Genomic DNA, 24,269 nt, shown 5'->3' on the forward strand with positions numbered 1-24,269 from the left:
TGATTGAGGGTAAGCGAGCTTCAGACGGCTCTTGTGTATAACTAGCTCCAGCCCAGCAGATCAGAATGGCTGGCAGCAAACTTACATGTTTGTCATCTAAAAACTATTCAGCCTCCACTTAGCCAAGTGCACAACACAAACAATAGACAGCCCGTTAACAATGTACCATTATCTGGAGCATGATGGAAGGAGGGGTACATGTGGAGAGAGCGGAGAAAAAGAAGGAGAGGGCGAGGAGGAGAGCGGCAGCTAAAAAAAAGAGAGAGGATAAAGGCAGAGAGATGAGAAGGAGGATTGCAGAGAGACCAAACTGTTATTTAAACCAGGCGGCCACGAAAACATCACAATAAATAACTCGGCTGTTTAGTCTCCACCTCAGATGCTGGGAGAGCAACGGAGCGCAACACACGACGGAGAGGGAGGGAGGTGAGAGGGTGTGTGTGGAGGGGAGGAGAATTAAAGGGAATTGGGGAGGGGTGAAGTGGTAGAAGAAGGGAAGGAGGGATGGAGAAGGAGATAAAACACATTACAAGATCGCTCTCCGTTGTCAGGCTCAAAGGAGTATCCGGGATCGTCTCTCCTCTCGACTAATGAAAGGAGCAGCTTCACAGTCAAGTACCAGGACGCATGCCTACTTGCAAACACACACGCGTGCATGAATGTGCGCACACTTATACTCTTAGACTTAAAAAAAAAGAAGCAAAAACATAAACACATTTAGCTCACATTCACATGACAGAGAAGATTTTATGCTGTTGTTTGGCATCACAATGCCTGCGCACACTCAGCTCAGACTCACACCTTCCCCTTCACACTCGCACACACACAAATGCACGCGCACACGCGGGAGCCCTTTCGTCGTCCTCAGCAGAAAGAGTGGCACGGCGAGGGCCCCTTTGACTGCACAGAGCGCTGCCTCACCAGCCAAGGCCGTTGATGAGAGGAAAATAGTGCTAATGCAGCAAGGAAGCTGTTCTTTCCCAATTAAGCCAATAAAACACATGCTTCCCTCTTTCCTGTAACTGCCTAATAAGCCATAAACACAGCTGAACATTTATAATTCTAGCTAGTACATAAAAAAAAGAAAACAGCACTTCCCATGTGTGCAGGGGTGAGGTGTGTGTGAAGAGAGTGAAAGCGCTGGTGATTGCAGCGGCCATGGGGAGAAATAGCTTTTTCTACTAAAATAAATATTTAGTACCTCTCTGAATTAATGTGAGGGAGGTGGTGGGAGAGGAGAGGGAGGATGAGAGGCTTGGAACTGTCGTACTAGACCAAAGCAGATGTATCTATCCTCCCTCCTGTGTTTAGGAGAAGCTGAGGATGCTGAACTCCCTGTTGAGATGAGATGAATACCTTCACTGAGCGCCTACAAGCTCCCATACACATACATGGAGGCAGATATATACAAATTAAAGAAATAAAACTATACAAACCCCGAGCTGTTTGCAAACATGAACTCTGCAGGTTATGGTCCACTTCAGATGTGTTCTCGCTCCATTTGAGCTGAGTGTCCATCTAGTGAGTGGATACTGGAGGCAGGATGTGACATCAACTCCCTCACTGTGGCTTCACTGGACACTCGTTTGTGCACAACTGGCCACCTGAACCTGGCAAGTAAAGACCTCTGTAATGTTTAAAACAGTTCAGCTTTAGACTTTAGTGCGGTGTCGAGCTACCAGGTTCTTCTATGATTTGAGACTGTCTTGACAAGTCTTTGGTGCATGATAAAACAGGTTAAACAGGTGACATTTTACTGGCATGGATTGGACCTGCTTGTCCTCTTATCCTCCTGAGAACTGAGGAAAAAAATATTATTTCACTGTTGCTGGTTTTGTGATTTCCTGCCTCTTTGGAGCTAAAAGTGGCTGACCAAACACATGAGATATCAAATCAAAATATATATATCAGAAACAAATGTCCATTGCATAGGACATACATGAACAGGCTGGGTCTCAGGAGGATATGGCTCAGTCAGTCTAGAGCAAAGAACGGGACGGCAACATCCTTCCAGATAGGAAAAATTGGTGGTCGCCTGTTCCCACCACTAACACATGACCCTACGCTGTGTTCACTGCATCATTCCATGTTTGGCACTGATCACCACCTGCACTCATGTATATATCTATCTACTTAGCACTTTTAATTCTTATTCTTATTTTTATTTTCATGTCTATTTAAGCGTAATTTATGACAGTATGTTTGCACTGAAGCACCGCAGCAATTTCCTAATGTTGTAAACCTGCTCAACATTTGGCAATAAAACCCTTTCTGATTCTGATTCTGATTCTGATTACTTTTTTTTTTTTGCATTAAGTGATCAGTTGCAAGGGACTGCAACAATCAACTGGGCCCAGAGGTTGAGCATGTGGTACCGACAACCTCTGGGCAATGACTTTTGATTGCACAGGTGCAGTTGCTGTCCGACTTGAAGTGACTGCAGTCATTCTGAGACAGATGGATGAAGGTTTGCAAATAATCTCTTTCTAATTTATAAATGCAGACAGATTGCGAACGTGGAGCAATCTGAGTCAGTTTGCACAGATTAGTGCAACTTGTCTGGGGACTCGACTCAGCTGATTGCTAACCGGTTGTCCAAACACATACTGTATGTCAGTTTGTGGTAAAATTGCTATCCTGCACCACCTATGTCACTTTTTGTGCAGGAATTTCTGTTGCAAATCTATGAAGGACTAACTGGCCTCTGAATGTATGTAGATAATGTGGATTTCTGTTTGATGTGAATTTATGTGTATATACAGGCAGCAAAGGATTTGCAATTTTTGCCGATTTATCACATACAAACAGATTGCATGTAAAGAATGTAACTATTAGCAGGGCGATAAGGAAGCAGAGAACTGCTCCTCCTTTACTTTTCGTGTGAGTTCAGCTGCTTCCTGGATTGTGTTTTTGCCTCCTTGCTGGGTTGGCTCAACTTTTTTCCTCCTGGGCAAGAGGAGTCATAAACACAGCATGGGATCGCTGTTAAGCAGTTCCTAAAAAACACATTTGCACTTTATTGTCTAAGTGCAGGAGCTTGGCTCTGGTGGGAGAGAAACGAAAGGGAGGAGATCAAATCTGCAGATTGTGTACATTTAATCTCTCTGAGATGAATGAATTTAAGGTAGTGCTGACATGAACAGTTTTTTTTTTAAATTTAATAATAACACCCAGATTTCTTTTGGAGGTACCCCCCTGCATTTTTACAAATTAGAAATGAATACTGATGATTTCCTCTCGTACTGGTTTAATCTTATTTTTCTTTCTCATTCAAATGTATTTTATTTTGTTCTTAAGGTTTTGTGTGGATTGAAGCAGGTCAGTCTATCTGTTTCATTTACAACTGTCCTGATTTGGCAGCTGATGATTCAACTCTGCAGGATTCGAAATGCTACACCGATTGTTTCACAGAGCCACATTGTTAGCTTTAACAACATATGACTAATGTTTTTCATAAAAAGCTGTGGGAATGATGAGTTTTGTTAGCAACTGGCTCAGAGGTGGTTGTGGGACAGGTTATTTTGATTATATACATGCTTGATGGTTGAATAGTGTCATACTTTGTGTCAAATACATTACAACCTCAACACTGATGTTTACATTTTTCATAGCCTAACAATGCCTAATGCCATCTGCTCCCAGTCCATCATACAGATGCACTATCCTAGTGTACATTTGGTTTCTTTTTGGTGGTTTGTTCCATCATTGTTTACTGCAGTGTTGAAGTGTAATCAAGCTTCTCTGTGGGCATCATTAAAGTTTAATTTGATCTCAGAGAGGGAGAGCCTTTGCTCTTTGACATTCAGAGGCGCTTTTTTTCACTTAAGTGCTTGAGAAACTGCGTATACAGAAGTGATCGTCATCGGTGTGGGCAAACGGTAAATACGCTGGTATCCTGGCCTATACTGTATTTGCTCACACACACATTAACACACACATACACAGGGTGGAATGTGGTAGAATGCAGACCTGTGTGTGTGTGTGTGTTTGTCTTTCCTGCTATTGTCAGACGGAGATTGATACCGCCTCTTGTTACTGACAGACGATTGTCGAAGCTTCCTGAAATAATTATAAAAGGCAACAACAGTAACTCACACACCCTGTTAGCCCGCCTGTCTGTCTGTCTGTCTGTCTTTCTGTACTGTACTGTGTCACCCTGCCAGTGGGACTGACTGTCTGTTTAGCTACGATCAGAAATTTAATGTTTATCAAGTTGTTGAGTCAATACCAGTGGACACAAACTGCTTATACCACAAACAGAAGGAGATGTAGAGAGTAGACTGAACACAATGGAGAGAGGGGCTTAAAGGCAAAAGGTCAGACAGTGAAAAGATGCAAACATCGGTCTGAATCATCACCTCCTATTGTCTGTGTGTCTTAGAATTCAGGAAATGTCATGTCACATTTACACATACACAGACATAAAAGCTTTGGGTGTGATCAGTCATCTCGGTAAGAATGACCGCGCGAGGCGTTTGCGCTCCGCAGATGTGTTTTTGTGTCTGTGTGTGAAACAGTATTCATGTCCTGAATGTTCTGCACAGGAAGTGGCAGCAATCCACTTCCTGTTCAGCTGGAAATCTCATCTGCAGGGCAGGCTGCCCAGGGTGTTACCACACATACGCACTGGAGCCCAAATATATGGAAGAGCAAAACACACACGCACGCACACACAGCACAAACCAACACCCAGTCTATTTCAGTTTGTCATGTATTGTCACCTGAGCCTACAGTAAATACAAACTCTTTGTTCTCGGCCCAGCACTGCTTAGGGGGCTTTTTCTTTGTGTGTGTGCGAGTTTGTGCTCTTCTTATAAGCCGACACCACTATTAATTAATAAATGTTATTTGTAGTCCTGGTAGGAATAAGTGTGTGGTAGGTGTGGTATGTTTTACCAACAAGTTCCACCTATTTATTGTGGAATTATCACAAGATTTTACTAATGTGGGAGCAAATGCGTGTTGGAGCACAGTAGGGTAATAACCCAGGCACACCTTGGAAACCTCAGTTTGCTAGCGACAAAGTGTATTCCCCAACCAGTTGGGGAGTGGTTGCTGTGAAACTGGTTGCTAGGAGATATATGGCGCTGCACCAAAAAGCTCCTTGTGGTTGCTTTGGATCCTACAAGATTGCTGGTGGTTTGCATGGAGTGTTTGCAGACATGTTGGCATCTTCAATGCAAATTCCACAGCCAGCAACCACTCATGAACCAGTAGGGGGAAAACCATTGACTGAAGGTAGTGACTGTGACAAATGATGAGAGAACTACACCAGCCAGCTTTAAACAAGATCTCAGTCTGCTTACTCTAGTAAAACCAAAAATCTGGAGATGACAGTGAGATCAACCACTTGTCAGCTGCAGTAAACATGCATGCATATATGCATTATATAAGTTTTTTCTGTAAAATCAAATTAATGATTAAAATATGCACATTAGGAACAAGCATTGTTATATTATCATCTACATTAAAAGTGCAAATAAAGACAGTAATGCCAAAAATTATGAAAATAAAGGTCAGGGCACAAGCTTCAGAGTTTTCCTGTGAGACTAATTAAAGACTTTTCACCTATTTGTAATCTGAAGAAAGCTGCTTAAAAACAAACTGTTTGTAAACAGACTAAATTGGCGTAATGAAGAGATGATGACACAGAGTAATCTTTCTGAGCCATAATGTCAAAATAAGCGGCACTTTGGAGGGAAGAAGGTGACTGCATGGAGCTTTGTTGATCTGATTTAGCTCCTGTAATCACCCAGCGGCTGAAATTTATATTATGTAATGTTCAATTTCCATTAAAAGAAACCTTTAGATAAAAACTTGAGAAATCTGTGAAAATTTCAGGGTTTTTTTTTTTCTCAACTTGATGCCAAGCATTTACTCAGTTGCACAGGCCTTTTATTTATGCTTTAAGTGGCCCTAAAACCACACAAAGCCCGTGTGTTTAATGACGTCAGTAACACATTTGAGCAGAATACACGCCGCACATAAATAAACAGCTACAGCACAAAACGCAAGATGTTCAAAGATGAGAATTAGCATAAAATAAAACAAAGAAATTAAACTCCTCGCCATTTATGTGCGGCTGCTTGTTCGCCGAGGCAAACAGACTGATTTAACTAGTAAATAAAGCCACAACACTCTGGCTGAATCTCCGGAGATTTAACCTTAACCCTGGAGAGTGTTGCATAACAGCAACAAACTTGACAGATAAAACACAGGCTGTTAGCACCCTCCCCACACACACACCCACACCCTTACCCCCCTCTCCCCAGTGTTTGACTAGACAGCAGTATCCAAACACAGGGACTCCTCACTACACTGACTTTACAAGGACTAATTACCGGCTGGCACTGAGTGTAGACAGATGGTAGAGAGAGAGAGAGGTGGAGAAGGAGTACACAGGGAGGCAGAGAGAAGATATATTTTGTCGCTCAAGTGTATACGTGAGTGTGTGAGTTGGTGTACATAAGCTAATTTGCGTCAATAATTATCATCCACCCTGCAGCAGACAAAAGGACTGCCTAAACATTACTAACTGATGTCTGATGCCAACTCCATTCGTCTTCTGCAACAATGTCAGAGCAGTAGATTACTCCTTTGTTGTTTCTTTCATGTCTCTGTGAATAGAAAGCTAAACTGTACGCCGTTTCCTCCTCCCCCCTCTGAAAAAACAAAGCATGCAAGCATTTTTTCTCACATCAGCAAGCAACACATGTACCATACTTTTCAGCCATACATTTCAGGTACTTTCTGAAATGTCACCATTTAGTGCCATTGTCTGGAACTAAACAACGACTAGATTAGCAGACTAGCAGGGTTTCCAAGTAGTTTTCGAACACGGTAAAGAATTTAGCAGCTAAAAGCCAGATATCACCATCAGGTGTTGGTGCACACCAAGCTAAGTCATGAGTATTGTGAACTACAGTCATATGAAACTTCACGCTAACTAAAGTTGATAATATGTTGGTGTTTAGGTTGACCGGTTGTCAGAATGCACTAGTTCAAGAAAATGACCTCATAGGCACTATGTGCCAGCTATTGCAGCCCCTAGTGGCTGTGTGAATACGTGCATATATAATGTGTGGCATATATATCTTTATGTCACTATTAGGTTGGAAATTCTGTGCTAAGAAACCAACAAAATAGAGCAACAAATGAGACAAATCATAACTTTTCACTAACCCTAACAAAGTGCTGAAAGCTAGCCAAATAATAAAGTGAACTGAAACTAAACAGAGTTTACAAAATGAAAGGGAAACTTTAACTTTATTTAACTTTCTCCTGGTCAAATGTTCAGAGTGTTCTCCCAGCATTCTACCGTTTTCATACTGTTTCACTCTTTTAAGACTGGAAACACTGTTTCAGAAACACTGAAATTAGTAAGATACACCACCACTAACACTGTGTGTTTGGGAGATGTGTTGGTCATTTCAAGAGTAGGTGGTGTATCCAAACTGGAACTTTATTTTATCAATAAACTGAATACATCTTGCTTAATAAAAATAAAAAAAATCAGTGGGAAGTCTGCTTGTTGTCTATTGATAAATGTGAATAAGTGGTTCTCTTATGGGCAGTACGGTAATGCAGTGGTTAGCACCGGTGCCTCGGGCTGTGAACATGCTCGCTGGCTGGAGCTTTACTGTTTAGTTTGCATGTTTTCCTGCGTCTGCTTGGATTTTCCTTGGGTGCTCCGGTTTCCTCCCACAGTCCAAAGACTTGCCTGTTAGGTTAATTCATTATTCTAAATTGGTTGTATGTGTCATGTCGGTTTCAGTGGTCTTTCTGTTTCACTGCGAAAGACTGGCAACCAGCCCAGTGTATCCCACCTCTCAGTCAAGCTAAGGCTCCAGTCACGCAGGCCTAGAGACAACTTGGCAAACCCCCTGCCATCCACCCTTCACTGGACTAATATATATATATATTCCCCAACCAGTTGCTGATCAGTCACAAAGAAGTATTCGGTTCTCCACCTAAACTTCTTTGCAGTTGCTTTGGTCTCTTGAATATTGGCTCCTGTAGTTTGCATGGAAGATGCTGGCTTGTTTGCAAACACTCACCAACTAGTTTCTAAGCAGTAGTGTGATTGTAAACTATAAAGTTGTGCTATTTGAAATGTGTTGCCGCAGTGAGGCACAACTGTTATTCTGAGGCAATAGTTCTACTTTTCTGGTTTAAGTCACACATTTTCCAAGTGTCACTGCCATTTGGTAATTAGTCAGGGACGGTTTGCTTACAAATCTGCATCTTCCATGCAAACTAGGAGTGACTGTGATAACCTCCCAACCAAAGCAATGCAAGGAGGTTTTTTGTGCCAGTGCCCTCTTTACAATCAATGTCACCTGTCAACTGCCAGAAACTTCCAGCAACAACTCACCAACCAATTGGGAAATACACCTTTTTCTCCAGTGACTGAGGCCTAAACGGTGACCCTGTAACAATAAGCATACAGGGTACAGATAAGCAATAAAGGCGATGAATGGAGACACTTGCTTAGAGCAGAACAATTGTTAATACTTGAATTATTCCTACAAGTCAAGTCAAAATATTTAATGCTGCTGCAGAGGAAAAAAAAACCCTGAAAGAGACAATAAAACACTCAAACTAACTTTTCCTGTATCTAAATGTAACAAAGCGTCTCTTTGGAATAATTAAATCTGTGTGCTGTTTTCAGGCTCTGGTGCCCTCCTTTAGTCTAAACCTCGGCTGTAGTTGAGTTATTTCTCTTACTGTCTGTGCACTTTGCACTTCTCCTCTCCTCCCGCTGAACTCAAGCCTTCGCATTTTTCAGCCCTCTCCCGCTTTTTCAGCATGACTCCCCTTCCTCAACCCTCAGTTATTCCTTCTCTGCATCCCCCCATTTCTCTCTCCTCGCACCCCTCTCGTTAGCCGGGTATAAATCTCCAGAACTAACCCAGTAATTTAACCAATTAGCATCTCAGATATGAAGGTGGCATCTAAATTACGACGGTGCAGAATAGTGATGCATGTGGCCCCGGCTGCTGAATTTACAACCTCTCGTTACATATTCAACCAGCATAAATCAAGCGTTCCCCAACTGACACACGGCCTTATGGGTAGGCACGGGCCGAGGTGGAGGGAACAGTCCCGGGGATGCGAGTTAGTTAATCATGTGGAAATAAGAAGCATAACCTAGATTCGCAGACACACATACACACCAATAAAACACATCGTAAACCTTTCTGAATACACACTTTTCCAGATACACACTCACATACACACATGCTTGAAAAAACAATATATTATATAAACAAACACAAACAAAACAAAGTAATCACAAAATTAAAAACAATGCAACACAGAATCTAAGCACAGATGTTTTGTTTTAGGCACCTCCCTCACCTTCCCTCTCTTCCTCTACCTCCTGCCAACACACACACACACACACACACACACACACACACACACACACACACACACACACTCCTGCCTAAATGAGTGTTTCCGTGTGTTGATGGGCAAGACAAAGAGCCCATGCAGTAACCAATGCGTGTGTGTGTATGTATGTGTGAAGGCTTGTGTGCCTCTGTTGTTATCTCAGCGCGTGGTTTCAGCAGCGGTGCGGGGCGTCTGGTCCTCACAGCGGCGGTGGCGACAGCGAGTGAGTGATAACTGTAGTAAAAGTGTAGTAAACAGTCTGAGTGATGGCGGCTGTCGGCGGGGCCAATTGAGCGTGTGACATCAGCCGTGACACATCAGTGGAGAAGCACAACGGTAATGACAGCATCGCCACGCAGTGCGCTCAGGCTATCTGTTACTGCTTAACAGCCGCCACACACGCACGCACGCAGGCACAGACACCGCACACACACACATATAGTCGTTGATGGGGATAAATCTGACTTTCAGCTGCTGAGAACCTGCAATTGCTCTGAAACTGCTTCCAAGTCATGAGAGAGAATTTGTGTTTTTCCGTATGGGGGAAGGTTAGAGGAAACTCAAAGCAGGGGAATCTTAGGGTTTAGGTGTAGCTGAAGGGTGAAAGGTCATGAGCTCGACTCCCTGGAGAAACACTACAAATACTGCTGCTCCCGCTCTGAGCATCATTATAACCCCCCACATACACAGACACCACATACCACAAATCATTATAACATGTAGTCTTATAATGAGCTGGTCACCTTCTAAACCTTCTAAAAACTAATCCCCTGATGCCTCTTTCTCACACTCTCACCTACCAGCCTCCCATGAGACCCGCCGACTGCAGGGGTCTCATAATTAGACACAGGGACACGGATATGGGAAATACAGACTCATTCAGCACTGAATGAAGACTATGGACCACATTTAGACAATACTTAATGTAAAAAGTTAGGACAGACACTCCTGTGAGTCAACTAAACTATCAGGTAAACAGTTAGGCTATCTATCAGTGTGTTCCATTTGAAGTCAGAAGTCGGAATTTCTCAGATTCCAATCGGAGTTTTCAACTGGAGTATCCCCGGCTTCACAATCCAACATGGCAGCAGTGCATGTAAATAGTAGTAAAACTGTGAATCTTTGCAGCCACTATTGTCTATTTATGACTCGCAAAATAAGCCATGCACAGCGCACTGACCATGAACATGCCACAGCTGTGCTTTGAAATCACAAGCATTGTCCTGTCTTGCTAGTGTTGTTTGAATGGCTCCAAACAAATCCTCTTTTGCCTTACGTTTTCTACTTTACCACTGGAACATTCTCATCTCAGCAATGACGTCACTCCGAACTCTGACTTTTGAGGAAATGAGCATCATGGGAGTTCTTTTCATTAGATTGTCATTGAAGTTCAGTCTAACAAATTCTCGTCCTTTAATCTTTTGATGCATCATGTTGCATCATTAGCAAATGACTAGAGAACAAATACGACTGTAACCTCCAAGTAGCTGGGAAAAATTGCAGGTTACACGCTGAATTTTTTCACACTCAGAACCAGTTGCAAGTAGTTGCGGCAACTGCTTTCGATTGCACAGGTCGCCTCATGGGAGGCAACCTCTCCATACGACTAAGGTCCAACTCAGACTGACTCCAGTCACTCTCAGACAGACTGGCAAAGGTGTGAAATCTGAGTCAGTCTGTGCTGATGAGTGCAACTGCGACGCGTCTCCTGCAGTAGGGGACTCGACTCAGCCAGTTGCCACCTGCTTGGTTTCTGGTCATATCCCAGTATTGAAGCAAGGTTGCTGAGCCCCTATGTCACCGTTCTGCAGCTGCACCTTGACAATATTTGTGGAAGAACTTCTGATTTTCTGTTTCACATCTGTGAGGTTCTGGCTGGATTCTGAATGTAAGTAATTAGTGTTAATTTCTGCATGTGTAGACGGCAACAGATTTGTGATTTTCACCAATTTGTTGTAAACTGATTGCACAAAATTGATTTATTTTATTATTTTGAAGGCAACAACTGGTGCCCATCTTTTAAGCAACCATTTCAAAAGCAACAAGAGCTCAAGTTCATCGCACACGGTCGCAGTAATTTTGGTTGTGCCGTGGTCTCCCTAGTGTGACTGTAGCACAGGACACTATATTTCTAATGAGATGACATCACTCGGGTTTTCAGTTTTTATGGTAAACGTCTGTAAAAAAAATACGTTCAGCAAGAACTGTCAGCAGTGAGGTTTGTGGGTAAGAATTAGTGGTGACTGCTCCCTGCCGAGAAATATCACATGTTGCCAGCTGAAAGTGCTTCCAGGAGGATCTTGTTTCCATAAAGACACGTGACGAAGGCATCAGAACTAACATGGAAGACAGTGAGACATTCACCAGTGCTCTTCTAACATCTCCTTATCCACGACTACATAGTTGATGTTTATTTACTAAAGAACCACACAGGAGATGTCATATTAGTGAGTTATCACCAGGTAATTATGCATTCATAATTAAACAAACCGATTTAACTCAACACTTTCTTCTTCTTCTTGTGTCGTTTGCGATTAAAACTGTAATTGCTCATTAATTACTCATCACTCCATGATAAGGTGCTGTTTTTCTGCTGCCTAGAGGAGGGAAACATCATACATAGTAGTTACTTATGAATCATAAAAAACTATGACTATGATGCCTCACTTTACATAAAAGGGAAAAAGAGGCTGTAATTACCAGTACATCCCTATTTCTGAGTAAATACGTGCTACTGAGTAACTTAGTAATTACTTCCTACTTCCTAGTTCTCAGTTACTATGTTACCATGTATTTCTCTGTTATCTCAAAGGAAAGTCATATTATTTTATACCCTCTAGGCTTTTGTTATTAATTAAATGATCAATTTTAATTTTACAGGCAAAAAATTAGAAACAATTTCTCCTTTTTATGTATAAGTATCACAGCGTCATGACAGAAATATGGCGTTTGCAGCATAAAACTCACATAACAGGTGGTATTTTTAGCCAATAAAAAGACTGTGATGCTTAACATAGAAACAAGAATAAAAATGGGTCCATCATAAAAACATTACATGTGGCCATCATTATCTGAATTATAGTTTTGGACATAATTTTGTGGAAGTTAATATGACTAAGGTGTTTGAATGTTGTTTTTCTGTCTGTTAACGCAAGGAACCAAGTTTTTGCCACCTTTCGGCTTTAGGGGCAGTTTCTCATAAAAGCCAGCATTATAAATACTATGAGAAGACCAGTTAAGTTTATGCCAGACCCACAGGTCACAGAGAAGAAATGCAGATTTAGAGAAAAAAAAAGAAAACTTCTTTCATTTTAAATAAACACCCGGATGATAGAGGCGGATTTGAGACTCAAGCCTGCAAACACCTACGCAGCCTGACCCGAGTTCAAGTGTTTCTATCTCTCTTTCTCTCGCTCCGAGAAAGATACAGACGCAGAGGGAGAGAGAGGGAGAGAGCAGCATTTAACCTCAGAGGGTCAGACTGAAAAAATAAAAAATCAGCTGAAATTCTCTGTGATCAATATGTCCAAGAAATGCACACACCCACACAGTGCTGCCACGGAGGACACCCATGAGCATCAGCACTCAGATACACATGAGCCATCCCTAATAAGCGCACACAAGCTAAAAAAACCTAAACACTTCACTGTAACACACACACACACAGGCACAGTGGAAGAAGAGCTGGCCACAGCTGTGCTCTCCTCATGAGCGCAGCACTAACTGACGGCTAATCGATTAGTGCTTGGTGACCTCTGACCTCACTAGCTTCCTGTCTGACAGATTACACCTCCGCAGTTCCATAGGACTGCATTCGCCTGCCTCGTTTTGTGTGTGTGTGGTTTTGGGTTTTCGTTATTTTTTTTGTCTCCACAATGGAACAAAAATAACAGAAACATCTCTCAAAGCAGGGTGATCCATCTCATAATCCCCACATGCGTGAACTTGCATGTAATATTACAGTAAATGTGTGATTATGTGAGTCAAGGAATTTTCTTTTTTTTTTCTTTTCTTGTCAATAGCAGCGCAAAACATAGTGTTTGTTGTTGTTTGGGCGTGTGCTATGTGTTACTGTGGTGACACAGACGGTGCGCAGATCAGGCAGCTCAGACTGGGAGGGGTGATGTGTGTGTGTGTTCAAGTGTGTGTGTGTGTGTGTTAGGAGGTAGATAACAATGCCCCTCTCGGCAGGACACTGGTGCTCTCTTCCTGGTTTGCTTTACACGGGAAACACTGCCCCAACACACACACACAGACACACACAGAGGCACACACAGATATTTATACCTGTATGGGTTGCAATGACTTCACCAGCTCGCCCTGCACAGCCAAACAAAGGGAAACAACAGCAAACCAGTGTCCCTTCAAAACACACACACACACACACAAATAGAGGAGAGTGTAGAGCTTGCAGACTCAGCCGTCCGTTAGATGAGACAAGGTTAGCGTTTTTATTCCGACACGGCTATTAATAATGAAATGATGCATGGCTGGCACATTCGTACTCTCCTCCCCTTTCCTCTCCTCTCTTCTCTTCTACAAATTCCTTCTTACAGTTGTACAAACTCTCATACAGTAGGTAAACACACTCCTGCTCAGCCTCCCAAAACACATCAACCACAAGTTCACTTTGTGGTAAAGGGGGGGAAAAAATTCCACGTCTCATCAGTGTGTCAGTTAACAAGTATATATATGTATGTGTGTGTAATCTGCAGGGAGTTTCCAGATAAACTAAATGTGTTTGCTTTTGAATGACAGAGCTTAAGATATTCACACACACATGCACACACGCCACCGCCAACCACCTATCATGAATGAGCCACTCTGTATGCTTACCTCAATTCCATGTGTGTGTGTGTGTGTGTGTGTGTGTGTGTGTGTGTGTGTGTGTGTGTGTGTGTGTGTGTGTGTGTGCGTGTGTGGAAGAGAGACTAATCGCTGTCCAGTAATAGGAGCATGCTAAGAGAGATCTCTGTGTAGGAGCCCAGAGGCCTTTAGCCACAGTCTCATCGCCCACCTGGAGGTTATCCACATACCACACCAATGCACGCGCTCACACGACAGCTAGTCTTTTGTTAGCCTGCCAGAGAGCCACAGAAGTCAGTCCATTGGTAGGTTACATAATCACTCTCTGACTTAATTAATCAGTAAGTTTGTTGATCAATCAGCCAAGTTAATTAGTCATTCAGCTAATTTGTCAGTTAACTAAATGAAAAGGCGTGCCTTCTGTTCCACGTCGGGATTTTTTCCCCTTACCTGATGTGATAACACACTATGGCGTCTATACAGTGCACTGTGAGGCTTGAACTAATTTCTGAGACAATGTGTCGACTCTACAGATTCAAAAGTCTTTTACGTGCCTACGTAAAAAAAAATTTTTTAGTAGCTTAAATCCATGCCCTCATCGCCTTTGCAGAGCTGAACATGAATTTGGGTAAAAATTCAATTAAACTCCTCTTTAAATATTTATACGTTTACTATGTCAGAGATTGAAATATTTGAACACTTGGTTTTTTACATCCTCAATGGGCACATTTTTCATTGTGCAGTTTAGTAGTCAAATATTTATTACTGGACAAAAAAAAAAAAAAAATCCAGTGCACCACTCACCCGCTGCTGAAAACAGTTGTCGTTTTTGACAACAAGCAGACACCTAAAGTAATCGAGGCATCACAACAGCTTTGAAAGGAACAGATGGGAAAATCTTTGAGACCCTCGTGTCGTGTTTGTAGCTTTTAGGGTAACGTGATCCCTGCCTAAGGGTGGTTATGTGCACTGGGGTGGGGGGTGGGGAGTACCGGGAGACAGGAGCAGGAAGGGGAGGATGAGAGAGGTGAAAAAGGAGGAAATGGGGAGAAAAGAAAAAGGAAAAAGGTGTATGTGTGTGTGGGGGGGTACATATTACACATCTGTGTGGACTCTCTTCAGTTTTGCCCTTTGGCAGTTTTCTTCCTGATACTCCACGCCCGATTCAAATGATACAGAAATGGTAAATGGTAAATGGCCTGTATTTGTATAGTGCTTTACTAGTCCCTAAGGACCCCAAAGCGCTTTACACTTCCAGTCATCCACCCATTCACACACACAAGCCTGATGGAGAAACTTGGCTCTTAAAAATAAGTTGGAATTAGAATTATTCCAATTTACAGACAATACAAAGGAAAATGTTCGGGGGGAAAATGAAAAGAAGAAGAAAAAGTAGATAGACAAAGACAACAACACATATCTCCATCTCTGAACCTAAACAAGCTCCTCTGCGTTAGTTTAGACAGTTAGAGGAAATGAAAATGTGTGTGTGTGTGTCTGTGTGTGTGTCCATTAAAACAAGCAGTCAAACTAAATCAGCAAGTAATGTGAATGCCGAGCTTCTAAATGCTGGGACAGGTGCAGACTGAGAGGCTAAATGAGAGAAATGAATAAAACATAGTCCTCTCTGCCTCCTTCTCCCTCTCTCTTATACACTGTTAAATACACACACACACAAACACAGACAGAGAGAGAGAAGTGAACAGTGGCATTATGTCAATAGTATGAATAATTCCCAGCACCGATGACCTTTAACACAGGAAGTGATACTGCAGAGCGTGAGCTGAAAAGAAAGAATCAGCCTCAAATAATTAAATAAGTGTGTGTTTATGAAGTGCGAGACATCTTCACAAACCAGCCAAAGAACCTCAATGTCATCCTCCACACTCACGGAAACACCGAGAATAAATGATGAAGAAGTTTATCTGGTTAAATTCATTTACATTATCCTCCCAAAAAAGTGCAATAAACTTTATAACCACCTAAAAATGACTATATTTGTTGATGCAATCTGTATCTGTCATGACCCTGTGCCTTCTCGGCTGACTCTGTATGGCTACAAGTGTTTTTGTTGTGCTGCATCTCTCTCTCTCTCCCCTGCACTGCGCTCTACCGGGGCGGAGTCATGACGGCTCCAGCCCCTGGCTCGGACACCTGCAAGCAATCATCACTCACTTCTTAAGGCGGCTGCTGAGAGTGCTTCCTCGCTGGATTATTGTGTAACACTCGTCAGTGTCATCACTTATCTGAGCCGTTTTTCGAGTTTCTGTCGTGCCACTACTCACCTGCCTTTCCTCTCTGTGCCAGGATTCTCGCCAGCCTGAGGACCGCCGTTGGTGAGCTAAAGCCGGAGTCCGAGCTACCTGAGCTTCAGTGGATGTTGTACATAGCCCTCTTCTTCCCGTGCCTGTGCTTCCCGGAGACCCTCTTCCTGTGCCCCCTCACCTGTATATATTCGCACCTGGTGTCTGTGTGTGTCAATAAATCACGAACTTAAGTGACGGTCTGCCTCCGAGTCCCTCCTGAGCCTGACAGTATCGGTAAATAATGTCACAAAGAGAACATCTCACAGGACTTATGGCACCAAAAAGGTTAACTTCATGGAAGCGTGTTTACTGAACTGACCATTTCTAATGGCAGTGACAATAAAAATAGAAAAAAATAGGAAATTAAGAAAATTCAAATTAAGTAACCATAACCGAGCCAGTGAAACTGATGGAAGCAGACAAACCTGGCAACCCAAAGGCAAATGATGCCACTTCTCCCCCCAAAAAACGAGACAACACTACATCTTTCGTAAAGATACAAAAAAACAGCAAATTCTTAGAACAAGATGAAAGTAAAATCAAAGAAATTTAACTCTGTCAGACCAAAACAACTCTCGGGATTTATCTCAGAGAAACAGAAGAACTAGAAGAAGTGAAAAACCACCACTTTGAATGTCTTCTTCACCATCGACAGTGTAAAACCATGATACTGCACTGCACTGTCATGTTGGCTTATATATAAAGTTTCTTTAGTCATTTGTGTCTTATTCAGTATATATACAACCAAGCATTGGCGTTTTTCCAGGAAAAAAAATCAATAGCTGACATTGGAACCTTTAATTTTTAGATTATGCCTTAAAAATAGCATCTGTGATTTTCAGCTGCCTCTTCAATTTAAAAAAAAAGAAAAAGAAATCCAATGTGCTGTTAATGCAATTTTCTTACATTGTACAGTTCATTATTGTACCTGTACCTAATTATGCTGATGCCAAGCAAAGCAAATTAGAATTTGAGAGGATGAAGATCTGAAGGAAACCAGGGCAAAGACAGAAAAGAGCGATGAGGACGGGTCAAGAAAGGAGGAGGCATATTCTCTCACAGTCTATTTTAGATGTGTGTGTGTGTGTGTGTGTGTGTGTGTGTGTGTGTGTGTGTGTGTGTGTGTGTGTGTGTGTGTGTGTAGGCTACATGTCAGACAGTGACAGTTGAGCGAACAGTGACATACCAGGTTGGCAGAGATATTTTGGTAACTAGGACAAGTGAGAGTGAGAGGGAGAGAGCAATAGTGAGGAAGACAAAGGCGGAAAAGATGAAGAGATCGTTTAGAAGATCCCTCTCACTTTCTGTCGCCTTTCTTCACCTCACCCCTCCATCCGCCCTCCCTCCTCCTCCGCCTCCTCCTCTCTCCTCTTCTATCTGATTGACAGCGCCCCCTCCTCCTCACCCACCCTGTGCTCTTTGATTGACAGGACTCCCCAGACTGAGGCTCTTATCCCCCTGAAACAAACCTGGCTCTGCTCCTCCTCCTTTCTCTCTTCTGTCTGCCTAGACAAGCTCCCACTCTCCCCCCCTCCCCCCCCTTACTCCTCCTTTCTTCCTTCTGCTCCCTCTAAATGCCATCTTATCATCTTCACCTCCTCTTTCTGTCATCCCTCCATCCCTTCCTCTTTCCCATCATCTCTTGCTCAAGCTCTGACCCCTCTTAACCCTATAGATTACACACACACACACACACACACACACACACACACACACACACACACACACACACACACACACAGGGAACCCCTTAAACCCCGAGGCTTATGTGGGCCCCTTTAGACTTTGAGAGGACACACACATTCACACACACTGGTATCTGTAGCACCCCTACACACAGAAAAACACACACTCAAACTGCCTTCCTCGCGCCGCGACACTCGTCTAAGCCCTGAACACACACCACCTGAGACTATAACCCCCTCAAACTGCTCACACACGCACAGTCTGAGCCTATTAAGCCAATTGTAGCAGTCTAAACAGGCACAAAGCTGAGCAGTGAGGTAGGTAACCCCTCAGGGCCACGGAGACGAAAACAGAGTCAAAGAAAGAAAAAAGGAGGTTGGGAGAGGGAGCAAAGCAGAGGGGTGTGGAGAGAGAGGGTGAGGTGAAGCAGAGGCACAGAAAAAAGGGAGGAAAAGGAGGAAGCGAGAAAGGGGGAAGTGGAAGTGATGGAGGAAAGTAAGAGAAAAGGGGATGATGAGGATGCTGAGTGATTAAAAAAAAGACAGTAAGAGTTACAAGTAGAAACTGAATGGCAGTCACACACACATAGACACACACACCCAGAGGAGAAGAGTGGTTGTGGCTCTTTAGGAGTCAAGCAGGCGTATGATAGGATAGCGTTGCATGTCGTTAACCCTATATTAACCCTGAGAGGCAGTGGGATGCTCAGTGTGCTATAACAAGGATTAACTGGGCCACACACACTCACAGATACACTCATACGTACATGGTACGATGGGCTAGCTGTCAGTCACACACATGTGCGCACAAGGACTGAGAGACACGCAATGAGCTGTCAGTCACTCTCTTTAATGGTTCGCACAGACAAATGTTTGAATTTGTTAAAGCATGAGTAATGTGTTTAAATGAGCGTGAGCCTTAACTCTGTTCACATGTCGATGTAACGTTTAAATGGTATGTAAATAAGTGTGCTTATGCATATCTCTTCATCTGCCAGTAACCCACTGCAGACTTGGCTGTAGCAACATTTTGGAGCCTTTTCTCTCTACTGTGCGCTGTATATGCTATAATGTAATATCAGTTTCACTTGGCTGAAACCATCCCTGCAGAAGCGTTGGGCAGCATTTATACCATGCAACAGTATCCAGGTCTTAGGGCAGTGGTTTCTTTTCTTTCTGAGAGCTTTCTTTCCAATTTTATGCTGATATGGGGCTCGTTTTAATGTGAGTGCAGATACTCTTCTTTCCTCCAGCATCTCCACAAAAGCCTTTGCTGTTGTTCTGGGATTCGTTTGCACTGTTCACACATTAGTTTCACGGAAACAGAATGCATCTCCTTCCTAAGTATTACGACTGTTGCCCGATCCCATGGTATTTATACTTACATACTATTGTTTGTACAGATGAACATGGTATCTTTCAGGAAATTGCTCACGAGGATGAACAAGGCTTCTGGAACGTCACAATTTTTTTCCAGTGTCGGGGCAGTTTCCTTTGGTTTTCCCATGATGTCAAGCAAAGGGGCCAAGACACACATCGCACTGACTCTGATGATGCTGATTAGCTCATCACAGGCTTCTAACGCTAGTGAGCAAGGTTTCAAGCTGTTTTAATAGCACACTTACTTAAAGTGCCTGGCAAAGTATGTGGACTGGTGGTCCATACATTCACGTGGAAAAGAAAGTTTCTACAGGACTCTATGTATTCCTTTGAAAAACTAAATTGTCGTATGTCTGTATGACTTTGTCAGCCTTTTGCATTGTGAAGGACTTAATTGTGGAGGAAAATCAGCCCACTCTTCCTTACAGCATTGCTTCAGTTCACTGAGGTTTTTGCACAGCTCGCTTAAGGTCCCACCACAGTATTTCAGTCAGGTTGAGGTTTGGACTTTGACTTGACCATTGCAACACCTTCATTCTTTTCTTTTTCAGCCATTCTACTGTAGATTTTCTGCTCTGTTTGAGATCATTGTCCTGTTGCATGATCCATTTTCAGCAAAGCTTTAGCTGTCAGGCTTGGCTGCTGTGCATTACAACCAAACATCTCCAATTTGGTCTCATATGTCCAAAGGACATTGTTACAGAGGTTTTGTGGTTTGTTCAGATGCAACTTTGCAAACCCAAGCCGTGAATAAACGCCCCAGACCACCAAACTGCCAAAACGTCTTCTTCTATAGAGGCGCTCACATCTGCTGACGGTCAGTTAAGTGCATTAGCGTCCATCATCCCACATTTTCACATAACTATAAATCCAATGCGGAGCTTGGCACGTGCACATCTGCATGTTGTAGCTTCATACTATCACCAGAGGGCAGTGTAAAAAAAACAGATCACAGACAAGAATGTGGGATACTCTTGTTTATGTTTGTGCTGTTTTTGGTCTTTTAGTTGAGCCCTTAAAAAGAAGGAATTTATCACAGACATCTTTGTAGCGAAGACGCCATTTTTTGTTTCATTTCTTCTTCATCCCGAAACATTGGCATTACCTTTCAGTTCAAGCCAAATTGTCAACCAATCCGGATTGTACCTTTGTAACTATTATAACTAAATGCAGCATACACTTGAGTATGTATAACCACAGATGCAGGGGGATATATCTGCTAAGCCCTTAATGTTTTCATTGTAACTGTTTAAAATAACTATTAAAGTTACATTTTGAATATTTCTTTGGAGTGGGTGAGTTAATTCGAGCTCTACTTCTGTTTACAATCAATGACACTTTAAGCTGTCATTTTGACTTTGCCTCATTCTCTCTCCACATGTTTGCGTCAAACAGCAGAGCTCCAGATGTTACACCAAGAGGCTGTGAACCACTGCAAAGTGGAGGGGGCAACAGGAAGTATCCCACGGTATCCACGGTAACCTTGACATTCCATCTTGACCAAGTTCCCTGACATCTCCCACAATTCACTCCGCTTTTCTCCTCCTGCCGTGGAAAATGAGACGTACACCCCCTGTGTGTGCGCGCACACACACACACACACTTCAATAGTCATCAAGCATCAATGTAACAAACAGTGACACACGTATTATGATTATGCAGCTATTACTTTGTCAGTTTGTGTCTAATATATCAGCTATTCTTTTAGGGGCCAAACCCAAGCCTTAGCCATGAATCCACACACGCAGATTACATACACACTTTCTAGGCAAATATATAAAAGGCTGTAAGCTGAGACGTTTGAGATAGCCGACAAAACAGGAGAATTGGGCGGTGGTGTGGCAATACTTATAATATCCTTCACGAACACACAAATGCACGTATAGCGTATGACACACGCACACGTTTGTGCACTTAATAAGATTTCTCCAAACACAAAGAAAAAGAGGAAAGAGGAGTTTTGCACCGTATAGAGCGAAACCTTGTACATCCCCTCCAAAGTGGCGAGAATAAAGAATCTCATTCATGCCAAATTATCCCTGTAATAACCTTTATGACCTCTGTTTGCGGCGCTGATCACACTGATGTTTGTCTTTATGAACCTTTAGTGAAGAAGCACTGAAGGACAGTCTGTAGATACAAAGCTGAGAGTCTATGGTGTGATTACTGTTCATCAGACGCTCATAAGCCACAATATTTAAACCTCAGTTTCAATTGTGTGGTTCCTCACGCCACACAATGGGGGTATGCTTAGGGTAGGGCATGGGAACACTGTCAGTGGATCGTCTGGGTCCTGTAAGTTGTGGAGTGTTTCCTCCGTATATCTCACTTGGTCTAGCACATCTTACATGCAGTATGATTGGACTGGAATCTGGAAATCTGGATATCCCGAGGCAGGGTCAAAACCCCGAACTCTTTGTCGTGTTTCTTGAGCCATTCCAGAGAAGTCTTTGCAAGAGTACTAGTGCCTCAGGGAGTGTGCTTGGACTGCAACAGTGTCTAGATGCTGTGAAAGTAATATCCACATGAATGCCGGCACCCACTGCACTGCAACAAGAAGATCTGAGGTATTTACCTCATCTGTCAGTGCTTTTAATGTTGCAGATGATCAGCTTATATTATAATTGCCAAAAATCTTTCACAAGCTGAAACTTAAACATCTGGTCATGGTGAAGTAAGAAAAAAAAGAAACACTTGGTACAAATCTGCAGGAATATGATATTTTGTACAGTGATTTAAGTTGTGTAACAATGTGGTGACAGGGAGTAGAATATTTCACTCCTCTTCCTATGAATTACTCAAACACATGCAGACAGACCGACAGAACTGCTCGCACAGGGTTAAAACAACTGCCAAGGAGAAATCAGATTAAAATGAGGTTGGATCTTATTTCAGTTTTTCTCTGTCACTTTTTTTTTGTTCTTCTTCGCTCATGACCCACTTTTCTGTGCTGCTGCAGGAGAGACAGAAAGAGGGGTGGGGTGGATGTTAAGGGAGGGATAACTTCAGTCCTCTCCTGTGACAGACAGAAGGGAAGAAAGAGAGCGACAGACAGACAGAGACGAGCGGCAGGAAAACAGCAGACGACTCCTGCTAGTGAGCTGCTTTGTGTTTCGCGTGACGTAGAGGAAACACACATTCATCTGAGCACTCAAGTCTGAAAGTGCGCCTTTGGGATGTAACAGAGCAGCTGATGTGTATTTGTGTCCCCTCTGCAAAGATCGATGATTACGTTACTAGAGTGCGCATGTACATGCAGATAAAACCTGTGTGTGTGTGTGTCTGCAAGTGTAATTCCACACTGTCACCACCCACTCATGAGTCCTGCTGTTTGACTTATAAAAGCAAAATTGGTTTCTCAAATGCTTCCCGTGCATCTGAGGCCGCTGATTCTATCGAGGAGTGACAGCAGCTCATCCAAACACACAAACATCCTGTCCCACCGCGCCGTTCAAACGGGTCAGCGCACAAACCCTCGTCCACTGTGTGTCTGTGGGTGTGCGCAAGTGTGTGCGTAAGGAGAGAGAGAGAAGAGGCAAAGTGAGAGACAGTACCTGTCGATGATAACAGGGTCTGAGGGTGTCTCATTACGGTTTCCACAGCTCTTCTTGTCACAGCACCGACTACGGGAAGAGAAAAGAAGACCGTCAGGGAAGAAGACACAGGGCAAAGTGGGGGGAAATTTGGGCATAGGGTACATTTTATGGAATTTCCAGATTAGAGGTTTAAGTGGGAGTGTTGCAGTGCGTGCCTTTCGTCTGCACTGATAAAACAAATTTATTACAACATCTGCAGAATTTGTCCCAATCTGTCGAAAACAGGCCATAGTGAATTTTACTGAAAGTCTTTCAGAGAAATCTGCCCTGAAAGCAAGGATAAAAATAGACCTGCAAGACAAGGAAAGTGACTGTATAGCAGGATCTGAAGGAAATACACTGTGGGATCGCTGCTTTAACAAATACATTAAAAAAGACACTGCCGGATTTATTGTTGGTCGTGGTTTGTCTCACTAGTGGGTAATTTGTTGCTGTGGTCACTGCCTAGCATTTCTTTTTTCCATTTTCTCCACTTTTTACTGCTGAGCTGGTTGATATTCATTACCAGTGTTCCCAGTATAAGGTGCACCTTTAACCACAGTTTGCCCATCTGGCTCAAACAATCAACTATTAAGATAGTAGTTTCATCCGAATCCCAACAACCTCTCAAACATTCAGGTTTTTAGGATTGGGCTCAAATAGATGATTTAATTTTGCACAGCACATTATAAGAACTACGCAGGTAGTAATTTAGCTGAATAGCAAAATAATATAAAGATAAGTTCCAGAGCTCCAGGCACCAAGATCGTGTTTTGGCTTAAAACTGATCTTTTAACAACCTTAACCAGATGTTGCAAAGCTCCATTTTCCATTTTGCAAGATTGCCAGGACTCCTGCCCCTACATTACACACGCATATACTAACATTACATGCTAGGTCACAATTTTACAGCGTTTATTGTAAAACACCATGCTTTGTGCTGTGGAGAGCCACAACACTTTTTCCTATGAAACTAGATTGTAATGGGGCATTACACCTATTTTCATAGCCCATGAAGGTGACTGCATAATATGATTGTAACTCTGGGGTTTTGTAAAGTCTCAGAATAATAACCTCTCCTGGTGTCAATATGATACTGTTGGGGTTATGAAAGGTTAATT

At 42.8% G+C, this 24,269-nt stretch overlaps 1 protein-coding gene across 5 annotated transcripts in view; it reads right to left on the reverse strand.

Annotated features, from left to right (window-relative positions):
- Nucleotides 1-24,269, reverse strand: part of LOC147320870 (transcription factor COE1-like) — a 92,047-nt gene that overhangs the window by 55,929 nt on the left and 11,849 nt on the right. For all 5 annotated transcript variants that reach the window (XM_086309082.1, XM_086309079.1, XM_086309081.1 and 2 more), the window contains exon 6: nt 23,128-23,196. In XM_086309082.1, the coding sequence (XP_086165208.1) occupies nt 23,128-23,196 (69 nt within the window). The remainder of the gene's footprint in view (nt 1-23,127; nt 23,197-24,269) is intronic.

Source organism: Aulonocara sp. 'chitande type north' Nkhata Bay, linkage group LG10, assembly GCF_057382095.1.
Source record: "Aulonocara sp. 'chitande type north' Nkhata Bay isolate Kocher_YH1m ecotype deep benthic linkage group LG10, A_spYH_male_GT1.1, whole genome shotgun sequence".
NCBI classification, from domain to species: Eukaryota; Metazoa; Chordata; class Actinopteri; order Cichliformes; family Cichlidae; genus Aulonocara; species Aulonocara sp. 'chitande type north' Nkhata Bay.